We start from the raw sequence: 15,035 nt of genomic DNA, 5'->3' as shown, positions 1-15,035 counted from the left end.
AGGTTATTGCTTATAAGTAGCATTTTTTGGATTGACTTTTATTTTCTTCGTATAAGTAGAATAATAGTCTAGGAAGAATTGTGTCAAAGTAAATACATTTGAGGTCATTTAACACTTTTACCTGTTACAAGCTCCTTTTATCTAAATAATAACTTTTCTTTGCTCTTAGAGAGGACCACTCTCTCTTCCTTAACTTTTCTCTGCTCCCAACAGCTCAGAGGATGTGTGTTCCTTCCACCTTATTGTTGATGGAATTATAAAACAGTCCAGCCTCCCATCCTATTCCTCCTCTCCCCCTCGCTCATCTTTCAGGGATAACTTTCCGAGAATAGAAAAGAAGAAATTTACTAACATAAAATGTTAGAGTGTGCTGTTGACTTATGATGCTGACAAGTTTATGGGAGCACGCAGAATCTCTGTCAAACCTGACCCAAAGACGGTCTCCTCTCACCTCTCAGGCATCACAGATATCTCCAAATATCATTTATGCTCATCACTACTTGGCAATTATAGTGGTTGATCCACCATGTCAACATAATTCTATCACAAATCTGTTCTTTGAATAGTTGTATAATTATAATTTGTTACAGTTGGCTTCTCTGGTCATCCTGTGTTTTATTTTGTACACGTGAAAGAATTATTCTGGGACAGTGTTCATGGGCTTCACCACGTTCCCAGAGCAGTCCAAGGTACAAAAAGAAGGTTAAGAACCCCTGGATTAAGGGTTAGCATTGTTAGAGGGGCCTTCTTGGTAGATTTTATGTCGATTATTTTTTAACCCAGATTATTACATGATGTGTCTTCCTGAGTGATGTCAACAGATTTCGATTCACCAAGTTTTAGAATATCAGAGTGAAATGGCATCCTTTGGACGGAGAAAGTTCAGTTTAGGGCAAATAAATGAAGTAGGCTTCTCGTAGCAGCTGCTAAACTTGGAGAACTTCAAAAGATCAAAAATAGAGTTTCAAAAAACACAACTTTAATACACAAACAACTGAACCTTAATGGATCACTTTGTAAAATGTTAGACTTTGGGGATGCTTCACGGTTGGCGCACAGGAGTCTAGGCAGACATTCCTCGCAGGGCCCCTTGTCCATCAGGGGTCATGCTGCTTAGCCGTGGAGCCAGTCTAGGAAATCCTGCCATGTGACCCTTCCAGTCAGAGACTCATGGTGTGTGCCTCCTTACTGTCAGGTTGGAATGCTTCCGTGTTCCACCTGTCCTTTCTCTTGCCTGTTCACAGGTTGGGCAGATGCAGATTCTGAGACAGCAGATCGCTAATGAATTAAATTATTCTTGTCGGTTTGACTCCAAACACCTGGCAGCTGCTCTGGAGAATCTCAATAAGTAAGTGCCAGCGTTTGAAACAGCCGTCTGTGGGCCTGGATTGTTCATCATCAGTTAGCACCCCAGTTTCTTCAATTCCTACTCTTTTAAGTTCTTCTTGGGTAAGAAGGCTTGCTGAGTTTATAGGCTCCCTTCCCGTGGATCATCAAATCTGTCTTCAGAAGCCTCTTTTCTCAGGGTTGTCCCTTGGGGGTGTGTGTGTCTGTGTGTGTGTGTCTGTGTCTGTCCATCTCTCTTTTTGGCTGCTTTGTTTATTCAGCCAGTATATATTGATCACTTAATACACATGAGTGTGCTGGATACACATGACTGTGCTGGATACTTGCACAGATTAGGAAAGCAGTTTTTACCAAAGTCCCACTCCTGGCTTTGCACAGAACTGACTCACTCATCATCCTGAGAGCCGTTAGAAGTGTGTTAAATCACCAGGAGTGGCTGTGGGCACACCTGGAGTGCAGTCATATCCTCCAACTCACCAGCACCTTGCTGTCATTTTCAGCCTTTACTTAAAGATAAATAATCCAGGCTTCTTGGTCCCTAAATCAGGGCTTGTGACAAAGTAGATATTGAAAACAGTTCAGTCCGTTCATAAAAGTTAGAGTGGTGAAAGCACTTGATTTGGGTTAACTCCAAAAGAGAGAGTAATTCGAGGTTAAATTTCCACTTGTAACCAATCACAGGCATGGAAATGGAGAACTAGAAGGATCAAGCCCTTATTTTACAGATGAGAAAACTGAGGCCCTGAAGGTCACATCACAGCCCTTATTAACTGTTGTATAAATTCAGTTAATCTCTAATGTTCATCACTGTTTTGTTTTGTTTTTCTTCATTTAGGGCTCTCCTAGCAGATATCGAAGCCCACTATCAGGATCCCTCACTTCCTTACCCCAAAGAAGATAACACGCTCTTATATGAAATCACAGCCTACCTGGAGGCAGCTGGTATTCACAACCCACTGAATAAGGTTAATGATTAAGATACATAATGGTGCGGTGGGAGACTGGTGCAAAAGGTGATCTGACCCAGGTTGCAGGTGGCTGTGCTGAGGTAGTGGGAGACCCTGGGTTCCAGTCCCAGAGCCTCCATTCTCTCGAGTCCCCATCCTTTCTGAGCTCCACTTTCTCACGTGTGATATGAGGATGATCACACCTTCCCTGCTGGACTCGGGCCTGCAGGAATCAAGTGATACAACACTTGTCAGAACTCGTTAGAAAGTGAGAAGTCGGGGGCTGGCCCCATAGACTAGTGGTTAAGTTTAGCGCACTCCACTTTAGCAGCCTGGTTTAGTTCCTGGGTGCAAACCTATGCCAGTCATCAGTGGCCATGCTGTGGCAGTAACCCACATGCAAGAGAGAGGAAGAAGGGCACAGATGTTAGCTCAGGGTAATCTTCCTCAAGCAAAAAAAGAGGAAGATTGGCACAGATGTTAGCGCAGGGTGAATCTTCCTCACCAAAAAAAAAAAAAGAAGTGCTGTATCTGTAAGTGATTAGTTTAAGGTTTGTCTGGGGTTTGATATTTGAACTGCAACTAAAGGTGACGTTGGTCCTTCTTGCCCAAAGAGGCTTGCTTTCCTTCGTGGCTGACAGTAATCACAGTCATGATCTGGGGCTACAAACTCTTCTGATCTCCAAAAACCTGAGAACCGAAAGGTTTCTCATCAGTTGGTGCCAGAGCTCATTTGGTGGCAAAACCTGTCCTGAACTGACGTAAGCCTGTTTATACTCGTTATTTGTCCTCCCTGGTGTGAATATTCATATGTGATGCAGAAATACAGATGACTGCTTAAAGCGTGTTACCCTACACCCTATATTACCTTTCTAAAATCTATAAAATGTGAAATTCTGAAATCTGTACGATCCCCTGGGTTTGGGATAGAAGATTGTAAACCTAAAGAGCAGCTAACGTTTTCTGAGTACTTACTGTGCGCCCAGCACTGTGTTAACCCAGCCACGGGGGATCTCGCTTAATCCCACAGCAACTCTTTGATGTGTGCCATTGCTGGGTGAGGACCCTGAGGCTCAGAGGCGATCACTTCCCCCAGGCTCCACACTAGCCAGCATGCTACTCTGCCTCCCGGGGATCTACCCAGGGCCGCTGGGAGGAGGGAGATGGCCGGGTGTGCCCTGACTGTACTTTCTGCACCTGAACTGGGAGGGGCACTGCTCTGGGACATTGCCCGGGAAAGCAAATGACGGATGAGACATGGGCTTGCTCTCTGCTTGTGTACTACCGCTCACTGCTACGTGGATCTTTCCTTCTTTCTTCTGCCTCTTTCTCTTCCCCTCCTTCCCTCCAGCTTTGCCTTGACTGCTGTATGTGGCACTCCCCTCCCATTCTTGCTCCTCACCCTTTCTCTCCTTCCCTTTGTTAATGACATTAAGAAGATTCAGGTGGAAAGTCACTGCTAATCTCTCAGCAAAATTGTTCCCTTCCCTGAAGGGCTAATTGTCACATAGGTGTTTATGTTTGGGGTGGGGGCTCAGTGGTGTTAAATAAAACTCTGAAGGCAGCAAATTAATGTCGCCATCTTACTTTTAGGGAGTTTGAAGAAGAAACTGAAATAAAATGGAAGCTTTCCATCTAAAAATGTCTTCTAGGGGCCTGCCCGGTGGGGCAGCAGTTAAGTTCACACGTTCCGCTTCTCTGCGGCCCGGGGTTCGCCCGTTTGGATCCCGGGTGCGGACATAGCACCACTTGGCAAAAGCCATGCTGTGGCAGGCATCCCACTTATAAAATAGAGGAAGATGGGCACGAATGTTAGCTCAGGGCCAGTCTTCCTCAGCAAAAAGAGGAAGATTAGCAATAATTAGCTCAGGGCTGATCTTCCTCAAAAAAAAAAAGAACGCATGTTCTACGTTATTGTGCAATGTGAAGAAACCATTGACTCTTCTTACCTTTCTCTTTCCAGATATACATAACGACAAAGCGCCTACCCTACTTCCCAATCGTCAACTTTCTATTTTTGATCGCCCAGTTGCCAAAACTCCAGTACAACAAAAACCTAGGTACAGTATGACACTTATTCTTTGTAATAAGTAACAGTAATAAAAGATTAATATGTAACCAAACAGCTCTTTGAATAGAACGCTATTTCACCTGTGAGATCTTTTCTTAGTTAAATGCGTGTTTATATAATTCCTCTCTCAGGCCTCTGAAATATGATGCACCTTCGTGAAATGTCAACAGTGGATTTAATATCAACCAAGTAGAGTCCACTAGTTTAATTTGAACGGTGAATTATCCAACTTGTAAAATGTGTGGAGACCTCTGCTTCTCTCCTGTCTTTAATGTTTAGGGTGCTGATTATGGTGTGAAAGAAACTTCTTTTGGTTAATGTCCTGTTCTTTCATCAAGTGTCGTGTGCCTACTGTGTATCTTGGCCCTGCGGTCGGAAGAAGAACGATGCGGTTAAGGAGAGAATCTAGTACCGGAATAGCTGGTACTTTAATGTGGGATTGAAAATATTTAGTACGAAAAATAGATGCCAAAGGCTTTCAGTATCTTTGTCTTCCCAGGGCTGTAACCCTAATGTTTTGGTCGTTGATCACTTTATCTTGAACATCTTTATAATCACCTTTCTAACAGATTCCGAAGCACTTCTTTTCTCCAAGCTTTGTATCCAACTACGCAGAGTGTTTTTAAAATCCACTGTTGAATGTAATTTGCTCTCAAAGTATTTTAGCAGCATTTCTGTAAATGTAATCGTATTATTTTTTAACCAGTGATTCCAAAATGTACTTCTTCCTTGAAGTGTTTCCCTTCCTATTTCATAAGCTTTTTTAGAGTGAAAATGTAGTCTCTTTAAGGTTTTTATTCTCTCATTCAAAAATGTTCCTTGATTCCAGAAACAGCTCCATAACAATACCTGTTACTGCCACAGAACGCAGAGCATGATGGCACCCAAAAAACGCTTGCTGTAGGAGGGGGGAGCAACGTCTGTTTGGACTCTTGCTTCGCCACCTGTCACCAATGTGACTTTGGTTAGGTTCCTTAATGTCTTGGGCCCATCAGGTTTTTAAGTACCTTATGCAGTCCCTAGCACTGAGCAGGCGCTCGCCTGATGCTAGATCCCTTTCTGTGTTTTCATCAAAATCAATTTAAAGGACCATCCCAAGATTGATTTATGCGTTCATCTTGAGATTCAGAGATTCATGTTCTCCCCCTCTCGTCTCTGTGTTATTCCTAAATAAGAATGTATGATTCTTTATAATGATGAATTGTCAGGGCATGAAGATATCTTGTTTTCATTAAGACTGTTCGTTCTCTGGTCTCATTCTTAGGTAATATTTCTTTCACTGGACACGTGGTTAAAGTCTGGTAGCACGATCATACCGCTGCTTATGGGAAGCATGTCACTATTCCATGGAATTCCCACATCTTTAAACAAAACAAAACCTTTAAGTGTCCTAGAAATATATGTATACCTGACTGCAATTCTCTTTGTGAATTAGACTGATGTCTTAATTCAGGAATCAAATTAACGAAAAATAGGACTCAAGAGGAAACATTAGTGTGTTTGTATACCCTAAAAACACATATTTGACTTTGTGGGCATCGTTCTCCAGACTGATCTAAGAAACGCATGCCTGCCTCGGTCTGTCTTTTAAGAATGAATCGCTGTGGTGCTCCATTCATACAGGAAGTTTTTGTTGTTGAATATCACTTTTGCTCTCCAACTGGAAAGGATGATTTCTCCATGTTCTGAGTACCATTACTGTCTTGTACAGTGGGCACTAATAACCCAGAATCACCAAAGCCTGGCGTAGGTAAATTGGGATAACTTGTTTTAGCATCTCTGGTTTAAGTAAGTGATTTCTCAGTCTTGACAAGAACCCAAATTTGGGATCTAGGGGTCTGTCTGACCAGTTTAAGTTTATAAGAAACTGCCAGTCCTTTTTTCAAAGTGGTTGTACCATTTTACATCCCACCAGTATTTGACAATGTCAGTCTTTTTCATTTTAGCTGTTCTAATGGATGGATGTGTATGCTATCTCATTGTAATTTTAAATTACCTTTCCCTGATGATTAATGATGTTGAGCACTTTTTGTGCTTATTGAGCATTCCTTATATCTATCTTTCTTAAGTGTCTATTAAAGCCTTTTGCCTATTTTTAAATTGGGTTGTTTGCTTTTTTACCACTGAGTTGTAGGAGTTGATTATATATTATGGATAAAAGTCCTTTATTAGATATATGTATTATGAATATTTTCTCACAAACTGGCTTGCTTATTCATTTTCTTACTGGTGACTTTAATGAGAAGTTTTTACTGTTGATGATGTATAAATTTATCCATTTTTTTCTTTATAATTAGTCCTTTCTGTATCCTGTCTGAGAAATATTTCCCTACCCCAAAGCCATGCAGATATTGTCCTATGTTTTTTCCTAGAAGCTTTGTAGTTTTAGCCTTTACAATGAGGTCTGTGGTCCATTTTGAATTCTTTTTTTTTTTTTTTAAAGATTTTATTTTTTTCCTTTTTCTCCCCAAATCCCCCCAGTACATAGTTGTATATTCTTCGTTGTGGGTCCTTCTAGTTGTGGCATGTGGGACACCGCCTCAGCATGGCTTCATGAGCAGTGCCATGTCCGCGCCCAGGATTCGAACCAACAAAACACTGGGCCGCCTGCAGCAGAGCACGCGAACTTAACCGCTCAGCCACGGGGCCAGCCCCTTGAATTCTTTTTTAATGTATGGTGTGAGGTAGGAGTCAAGGTTCATTTTTTTCTCCATAACACTATCCAGTTTTAGCATCATTTGTTGAAAAGATTTCTCTTTCCGGGGAACGTTGTAATGATTTGGATATTCATGGAAATTCAGTTGATCGTGTAAGGGTGAGACTATTTCTGGGTTTTCTCTTCTGTTTCATTGATCTGTTTATCCTTATGCCAGTACTGTCTTGATTACTGTAACTTTATAATAAGTCTTGAAACTTTGTTTCAAGTGTAAGTCTTCCAATTTTGTTCTTTATCAACATTGTTTTTCCCCCTGAAGACCCTAAGCTCTGTCTGCTGTTCCCCATGCCAGCTATCCAGGCAGAAGGTCGAGGTCTCCAGATTTGGGCAAAATCCTTAGTGAAAAAGCCAGCTTTGGCACACACTCACTTTACAAAGTTCTTTCTTCCACTGTCTTGACTTCTGCAAGACATATATATATATGTCTTATACATATTATTTTTCTTGTATAATATTCAACATTGTATTGAAAGACACCTTTTAGATGTTTTACCTGGCATTTTAATTTTCATTTAAGAGAGTAGTTCATGCTAGTATGCCATGCTGCCAGTAACAGAAGCCGATTATAGGTCATTTTTATTTTCTCATTTACATTTATCTGTATCTTTAAAATTTTCTGCAATAACATGCATTAATTGTATAATCCAAAAAAGCAGTGATGGTAGTTATAAAAATTAGTAAACATTTTATTGTGTTGAATCCTTCAGACTACTAGAAGCTTCCACCAGTCCCGGGCCTAATTCAGAATGTAGTCCAGAGTTGTCATTCTCTCCAAATAATCGTCTCCCAGTGATGACGTGGGCCCCAAACGTTTGGACATTCGTGAACATTCGTACTGAGCGAACGTTCTCAAAGGCAGGCACTTCACTTGGTGGTGTAATTGGTAATTTGTCTTTCCTTGCAGGAATGGTCTGCCGAAAACCTGCCGACCCCGTGGATTGGCCGCCACTTGTCCTGGGCCTGCTCACCCTGCTGAAGCAGTTTCATTCCCGGTACACAGAACAGTTCCTGGCGCTGATCGGCCAGTTTATCCGCTCCACAGTGGAGCAGTGCACAAGGTACAGAGGGCCAACCGGGAGTAAAAGGGAGAAATGTTACTGAACGGGCTGCAAACCTTGCCTGCCAAAGACCCCTTCTTATCTCCCTAGTAGAGACAAGAATTGGCTGCTTACCCTGCTCTGTAAAGCAAGTCAGGGCACATCTCTTTATCTGGAGCAAAGGTGTGCCCACCCTTAGTCACCCTGCCCGGGGAGCCCCCTAGGTGCACTCAAGGTGATTTTCTGAGAATGAGTCATGGCCACAATTAGCGACAGCCACAGGGAAGAAAGTGCAGGCCTGTTCCTCTGCTGTCTTGGATGCAGCACCCGCATCTCAGGGAGCCCACGTACGCTGGCTGTGCCACTGCCAAGGGATGGCCCCACACCCTTCATGGGAGTCAGGGAGCACGTCCGTGTCCCACCCTGGGCACAGCCGGACTTGCTGGTGTGTGATGAAACAAATCACACAGAAGTTCCTAGTTGATAGAAAGCTTGTAAACTTGTAAACCTTTAATTCTTCTTTTTATCCCCCCCATCCCCCTGCAAATATGGCTTTTCTTGGATAGAGAAAAATATTATTTGCATGAGATGCTGGCTCCTGAACCTCCTTCTCTGCTACCTTAAAGGATAAGCTCAGCTCAGTAAACTTCTCTGTCACATTGCACATTCAAAATTTGCAAGATTACCGCTTGGTCACCTTTGCCAATATAACTTAAAGACTAATTCACGAGAATGATCTTCCAAGTCCTCACAAAGCCCTACTGATCAAACGTGATTTCAGAGGCCACTTAATTTACCTCCTACAAAGTGCGTGAGTCAGCTCTCGGACATCCCTGGCAGGGTGTCAGCCAGTCTCCACTGTGCCACTCCCATCGATGGGGCCCTCACTGCCTCTCAGGGCAACAGGTGCACTGGCAGACTTGTTCTCGTCGTTAGAAAGTTCCTGATTGTGATGAATGCAAACCCATGTCCCTGAAAATTTCACTCGTTGGGCCTTTTTCTACCCTTTGAAATTGGAATAAATGCAATCTCCGTTTGCAGCCACACTTCAAATTGTTCACGTCAGCTGTTGCCTTGGGTCTTCTCTTTCTTAGATGAGCCGCTCCCACCTGTTCTTGGTCTGTGTCTCAGAGGCTGCTCACCATGTCAGTGACCTCTTCTGGAGGTTCCAGTTTGTTATTGGCCATCTTAAAATGCGGCTTCCCAAACGTCCTGCGGTTGCAAATACAGCCCTCCCCTTCATTCTGGGTCCTCTGTGGAGTACAGCACAAAAGTTGCAGTACTAGGTTCTTGACACCCATTGTACGCCAGTGGCTCATGCTGATTTTGCATTCTCTTTAAATCCCAATGTTTTCTTCCCGTGAGCTGCAGTCAGGCCAGTTCTTCCCATCTTAGTTAATGGACTGAACGACAAACCAACACTGGATGTTTTTTCTAGGATATATGGTCAGACTTGCTTCAAAGAGCAGATTTGTAACAATTGAAAAATAGAAGAGAGCTCAGAAGGATGGGAAAGTCTCAAAAATGAAATTCTAACAAACACAAAATGAGGTAAATTGCAAAGGCAAGCAGTAGGCACCCAAGAATCTAGTGCATGAGGCCCCGGGCTGTGGAGAGGAGGCCAAGGACCCCCTGTTCAGGGTTCAGGGTAATGGGAAAGTCACCTCCACACCACGCCCAGCCACCCCGCATCAGAGTTCCCCATCTGTCGAAGTTGGCAGGTCCTTCTGCCTCTGTTTCTTTGCTAATGACTACAAAGGATGAACTGAGGCTCTGGTCCAGCGTGCTACTGGCAAGCCTGCGAGTGACCGTCAGGGTCCAGGAGTCGAGCTGCAGCTCGGGGCTTCCGATTGGGCTAAGCGACGTGACAGAAAGAACCTGAGATGCGTGGAGCTCCTCCTTTCCCTTGCCCCGAGAAGAGCAGATATGAATCTAGCTCTGATCATGTTGAAAGACGAAGGGCAGTGCCAACTTTCCAGGCACAAACATTCTTACACCTTCTTTTCAAAGGGAAAAAATCGTCAGAGAAACAGATCCGTAATCCAGTACCATAAAATCCTTTATGCCACTTTGCACATAAATTGGAAATGGTTTTAACATGTAAGCTCCATAAGAAGACTGTCGTGTGCTTTGCTGCGTCCCCAGCTCGAGAACGGTGCTTGGCAATATGGCTGTTGTATGAATGAGTAGGATCCCACGTGGAAAACTGTGAGGTGCTGTATTTATTTGACACCCTCAAATATACAGTAATGCACCAGGCACAATGCCAGATGCTAGAGATAAAAAGATGAAGACATGAGCCAGGCCCTCAAGGAGACTAGCACACGAAAAACTGAAAGATTAAGAGGCTTGAGGGAAGATACGTAGTATAATGAGAACTTTAGAAAAGGCCATCTGCCCAGAGGAGTCAGGGAGGACTTCCTGGAGGAGGGAGTGCCCACGCTAGGGCTGGAAAGATGACTAGAAGTTTACTTTCAAATAAGCATGTGGAGCAACTGTAGCTACAAAGACGGGAAGGATGGGAAGGATGGGAAGGACGCCTGTTCGGGGACCTGCCAGTCACTGAGTCATGAAGTGCTGAGAGGATACAGAGGGAGATGAGAGAGACAGCAAGGGCCACATTGCGAAGGCCCCTTGTAAACCACGGAGAAGTTTCGATTTTATCCTGTAGGTTGTGTCCTGAAGATATGCGAGCAGGACGATGACTTGATGTGAACAGAGAAGATGGTCTCGAGATTCGTTTCTTCTTGGACTTCATTCAGGAATGTGTCGTTGATTTAGTCTTGCAGGATCTTGACTGAGGGTCTGCTGTGTGCAGAGCTGTTAACTGACCCGGACTGTTCTCTTTACAGCCAGAAGATACCTGAAATGCCTGCAGATGTTGTGGGTGCCCTTCTGTTCCTGGAGGATTATGTCCGGTACACAAAGCTACCCAGGAGGGTAAGCCATAGAGAAAGAACAATGGGACGCCCTTTTTGTAAACAGATGGTGTTAGGAGTGGCCCTGGACTCAGAAGGAGTTAACTCCAGTAGCTCATTCACAGTGGATGCCTCTGAGGCCCTCGCCACTGCTCTACCCCACAGCTCTAGAATGTTCCTCCCTTCTCCACCACGTTAAGTGCTTTGCAAGAAGACAGAGTTTAACACGACTTCCCTCCTCTTCTCACTCTGCACCACACTGTCCTCCCGTCAGCAACTCACCCAGTTCAGGAGGAGACGGTTAAGATGGGCAATCCAGGAGAGAATTCTTTTTTTTTTTCCAAAGATTTTATTTTTCCTTTTTCTCCCCAAAGCCCCCCGGTACATAGTTGTATATTTTTAGTTGTGGGTCGGTCTAGTTGTGGCATGTGGGATGCCGCCTCAGCATGGCCTGATGAGCGGTGCTATGTCCGCGCCCAGGATCTGAACCGGTGAGACCCTGGGCCGCCAAAGCAGAGCGCGCGAATTTAACCACTCGGCCACGGGGCCGGCCCCTAGGAGAAAATTCCTAAGTGGCCAGTGTGGAGAAATAATTGCATGGTTTGTTTTTTCCTCTCCACAATAACCTGGTTCCACTGCAAGTTTGGTTAAGTGCACACCACAGCTGAAACTACATATGACCACAGTTTCCAAAAATGGCCGACTACTTTTTACCTTCTAAGATATTCTTTCCTTTTCCTTTCTCACTAGTAATTGCACTTTGGTAAGTTTTAACTCAAAATGGAGAGCTTGATACTAAAATATAACAGACTTTCAATAGATGCTGAAAAGCCATTCTGATTTTTAAGAATTAGTAGGTTAGGAATCAAGGATACTTTTTTATAACAAAAATCAAAGATGATGTATAAATAATTAACTATCTGTGTCATACTTAATAGTGAAACACTAGTGGCATTCTCCTTAAAGTCAGGACTGAAAGTAATGCGACAGTACTGGCTCTCACTGCTGCTCCTGTTGTACGGGTTCAAGACAAGAAAATAGGAAATGAAAATTTTAAAATGCATCGTGAAAAGAAGACAAATTTGCATTATTTATTGAGGAAGTAATTGTCTTCCTTGAATACCCAATAGAATCATGTGGAAAACTATTAAAATTAATGAGAGTTCAGAAAACAAGCTGAGTACGTAGTGTACAAAGTAAATTACACTAATAACCAATTCAAAAATATAACATGGAAAGATCCCATTCACAGAATTAACAAGGAAATAATATAGTCAGGAATAAAAACCTCTACGAGAAATATGAAAAAACAATTCAAAAATAACCATAAAATTTTGAAGTCCTTGTTTCTGAATGAGGAGACTCAAATATTAGTTGCTTCTAGTACTTTAGAGGTTTCTTGCAGTTATGATCAAAATCTCAGATCATTTTTTTTAACTTGGGGGAAGAAAAGATTTTTTAAAATTTCATAGACCTTAGGCTAAAATGGAATGTTTTTTAAAAGAAGGTGATATTAAAACGTTATACCAAATATTGAAATATAGTTTAAAACCATAGAAATCAAAAGAGTGTGGTACTGGTATGAAACTCATCAGATGGATCGAAAGACTAGAATATGTGGCCTAGAAACAAATCCTAACACCCACAATTGTATATAAGGAAAAGAAGCATCTCAAATTGGGGGAGAAAAGGACTATCAGTCAGTAGTGCTGGGATGATTGGTTCATTCTGTGGTTAAAATATAGCAAGTTAGTCTCTTCACATCGTTCATGTTTCAGAATAAATTATAGATAGGCTACAGAGTTAGTGTGAAAAATCAAACCAATAAATTCGCAGAAATTTTAGACAAATATGTATCAGCTCTCAGAACTTCCTATATCTAACATCAAAGGAGGGAACCATAAAAGAAAAGACTTAGAGATTTGATCTTTTATAAAATAAACAATTCTGTTAAATGTCTCAATTTTTAAAAAATTGCAGAAAATATTAACAAAGGACCTGTTTCCTTGATTTATAGTGTGCTCTTCTAGATCAGTGAGAAAAAGATAACCAATCAAATAGAAAAAAGCAAATGGGCAAAGGATATTAACAGGTAGTTTTCAGGAAAAGAAAGAGAAATGGCCAATAACCATTTGTGAAGATGTTCAGCCTTATAGCCAAGGGACACAAGTCAAAATAATAGTAAGGTTACACTTCCACATGTCAGATTAGTAAAAAGTAAAACGTTGGGCTCCTAGAGCTTGGAAAGTTTTGTAGAAATGGGACTTTCCAGTACTTTTGTCATATATCCACCTAATCCCAGAAATTCTACTGCTAGGAATTTGCCTGCTGGATATGTGTGCAAAAGTTCACCAAGATATGTGTGCAAGGACGTTCATAAGCTTTAGCAGAAGTAAAGGTCACAAGATTATGTGATCCTAATTTTGAGTGTGTGCACGTATGTGTTTGTGTGTGTGTGTATGTATGTAAATTGGAAGAATTCAATACAAAATGATTACCAATTTTAATTGTCTCTAAGGGATCAAGATTAGAGATTATTTCTTTTTTATACTCTTCCACATTTGCTAAATTTCTTCTAATTAGCAGGTGATACTTTTATAATCAGAAGAAAATTAAACACCACTTTTAAAAAATACCAACTTCCAGGGGCGGGCCCAGTGACATAGTGGTTAAGTTTGCATGCTCTGCTTCAGCAGCATGGGGTTCACAGGTTCAGATCCCGGGCACAGACCTAGCACCACTCGTCAAGTCACACTGTGGGAGCATCCCACATAAAATAGAGGAAGACTGGCAACAGATGTTAGTTCAGGGCCAGTCTTCCTCACCAAAAAAAAAAAAAAAAAAAACCACCCCAGTTTCCAGCACTTAGAGATTACCTAGTTCTACATTCCACCCCTCAGAGCTTCTCGTAAGCATAGTTAAGGGACATGTGCCTTCGAGGGCCTTCCTCCTCTTCCCCGTCTGGCCTCAGGCACTTGCCAGACATCCTCTTCTTCCTAGATTGGTCATCAGTTAATTTTGAGGTGACCTGAGATTACCACTTAGCGGTTCTCAGAGGCATGCGAACTCCTAGCAGATCTAAGTACCTTTAAGAGCCAAGGAGCTCACATCTGGAGACGGGGCACAGTGCAGCATCCCCTCAGACGTTAGTGCCAAGAAATGAGACACCAGCGCGAGGAACAGCAGGAACAGAAGGCAGTGGCTTCAAGGAGAGGTCCGCCCATGTGAGTCCAGCACGTCCCTCTAATGCTCTTGGCTCCAAAGGATATGGTCTCTTTAATTTTTGTGTGGAAAATTTGAATTTTTTCTGAATTATAACACCGTGAATGATTTAACTCTTTTATGTTCAATTTTTTTAGGTTGCTGAAGCACACGTGCCTAATTTCATTTTTGATGAGTTCAGAACAGTCCTGTAACTTTTTTTCTTCTACTTCTTCAAGTGAAAGGATTGTCCTTAAATCTTCCCACCATCGCTAAAATGAATTGAGAAAAGAAACTCAACCGCTCATATAACTGCATTTTTCCCTTTATTGTGGGAAATATCAGACGTTCTGAGTAAGATGTATCTCATGGCACTAGTTAATATAATTAATACTGTTTAAATCATGGTATTATATGCAATTTATATCATGTAGAAGCAGAAGACATTTTTGTACTGCCTCTTATAGATGCTGAATGTAATTGTTATGTACAAATCCGTTTAGTTTTATGTTCTGAAGAACTATTTGTGCAACTCCAGATTTTCAGTAAAATAGTATTGCCAGTACCCAAAGTTGTCCTTCCATTTATGATTCAAAACCTATATACTCACCCCGCAGAAAACCTTGTCTGGAAACGAGATGATTCTGTTAGGTCCAGTGGACATGCGCACAACAGGCTGGCAGACACTTGGTGATGGCCAAACTGTAGTCTGTGGACTACGTACCATGGACGTTTCTCGGTGCCTGAGGCTCGCCGTCCGCTTCCAATCCCAGATACTCTTTGGGGTCCCCGCATCCT

General features: G+C 42.4%; 1 protein-coding gene across 2 annotated transcripts in view; it reads left to right on the top strand.

Annotated features, from left to right (window-relative positions):
- WASHC5 (WASH complex subunit 5) overlaps positions 1-14,802 on the top strand; it is a 60,175-nt gene extending 45,373 nt beyond the window's left edge. The window contains exons 24-29 of one of the 2 annotated variants that reach the window (XM_008527507.2): positions 1,245-1,348; positions 2,183-2,312; positions 4,258-4,354; positions 7,986-8,139; positions 10,971-11,058; positions 14,396-14,802. In XM_008527507.2, coding sequence (XP_008525729.2) covers positions 1,245-1,348; positions 2,183-2,312; positions 4,258-4,354; positions 7,986-8,139; positions 10,971-11,058; positions 14,396-14,452 — 630 coding nt within the window. In that variant the 3' untranslated portion in view covers positions 14,453-14,802. The remainder of the gene's footprint in view (positions 1-1,244; positions 1,349-2,182; positions 2,313-4,257; positions 4,355-7,985; positions 8,140-10,970; positions 11,059-14,395) is intronic. The other variant, XM_008527508.2, reaches the window with a different exon arrangement.
- Positions 14,803-15,035: the final 233 nt, after the last annotated feature.

This window comes from Equus przewalskii, chromosome 8 (assembly GCF_037783145.1).
Source record: "Equus przewalskii isolate Varuska chromosome 8, EquPr2, whole genome shotgun sequence".
NCBI classification, from domain to species: Eukaryota; Metazoa; Chordata; class Mammalia; order Perissodactyla; family Equidae; genus Equus; species Equus przewalskii.
Note: the sequence above shows the minus strand (reverse complement) of the source record. Positions and strands in the feature narration are given on the sequence as shown.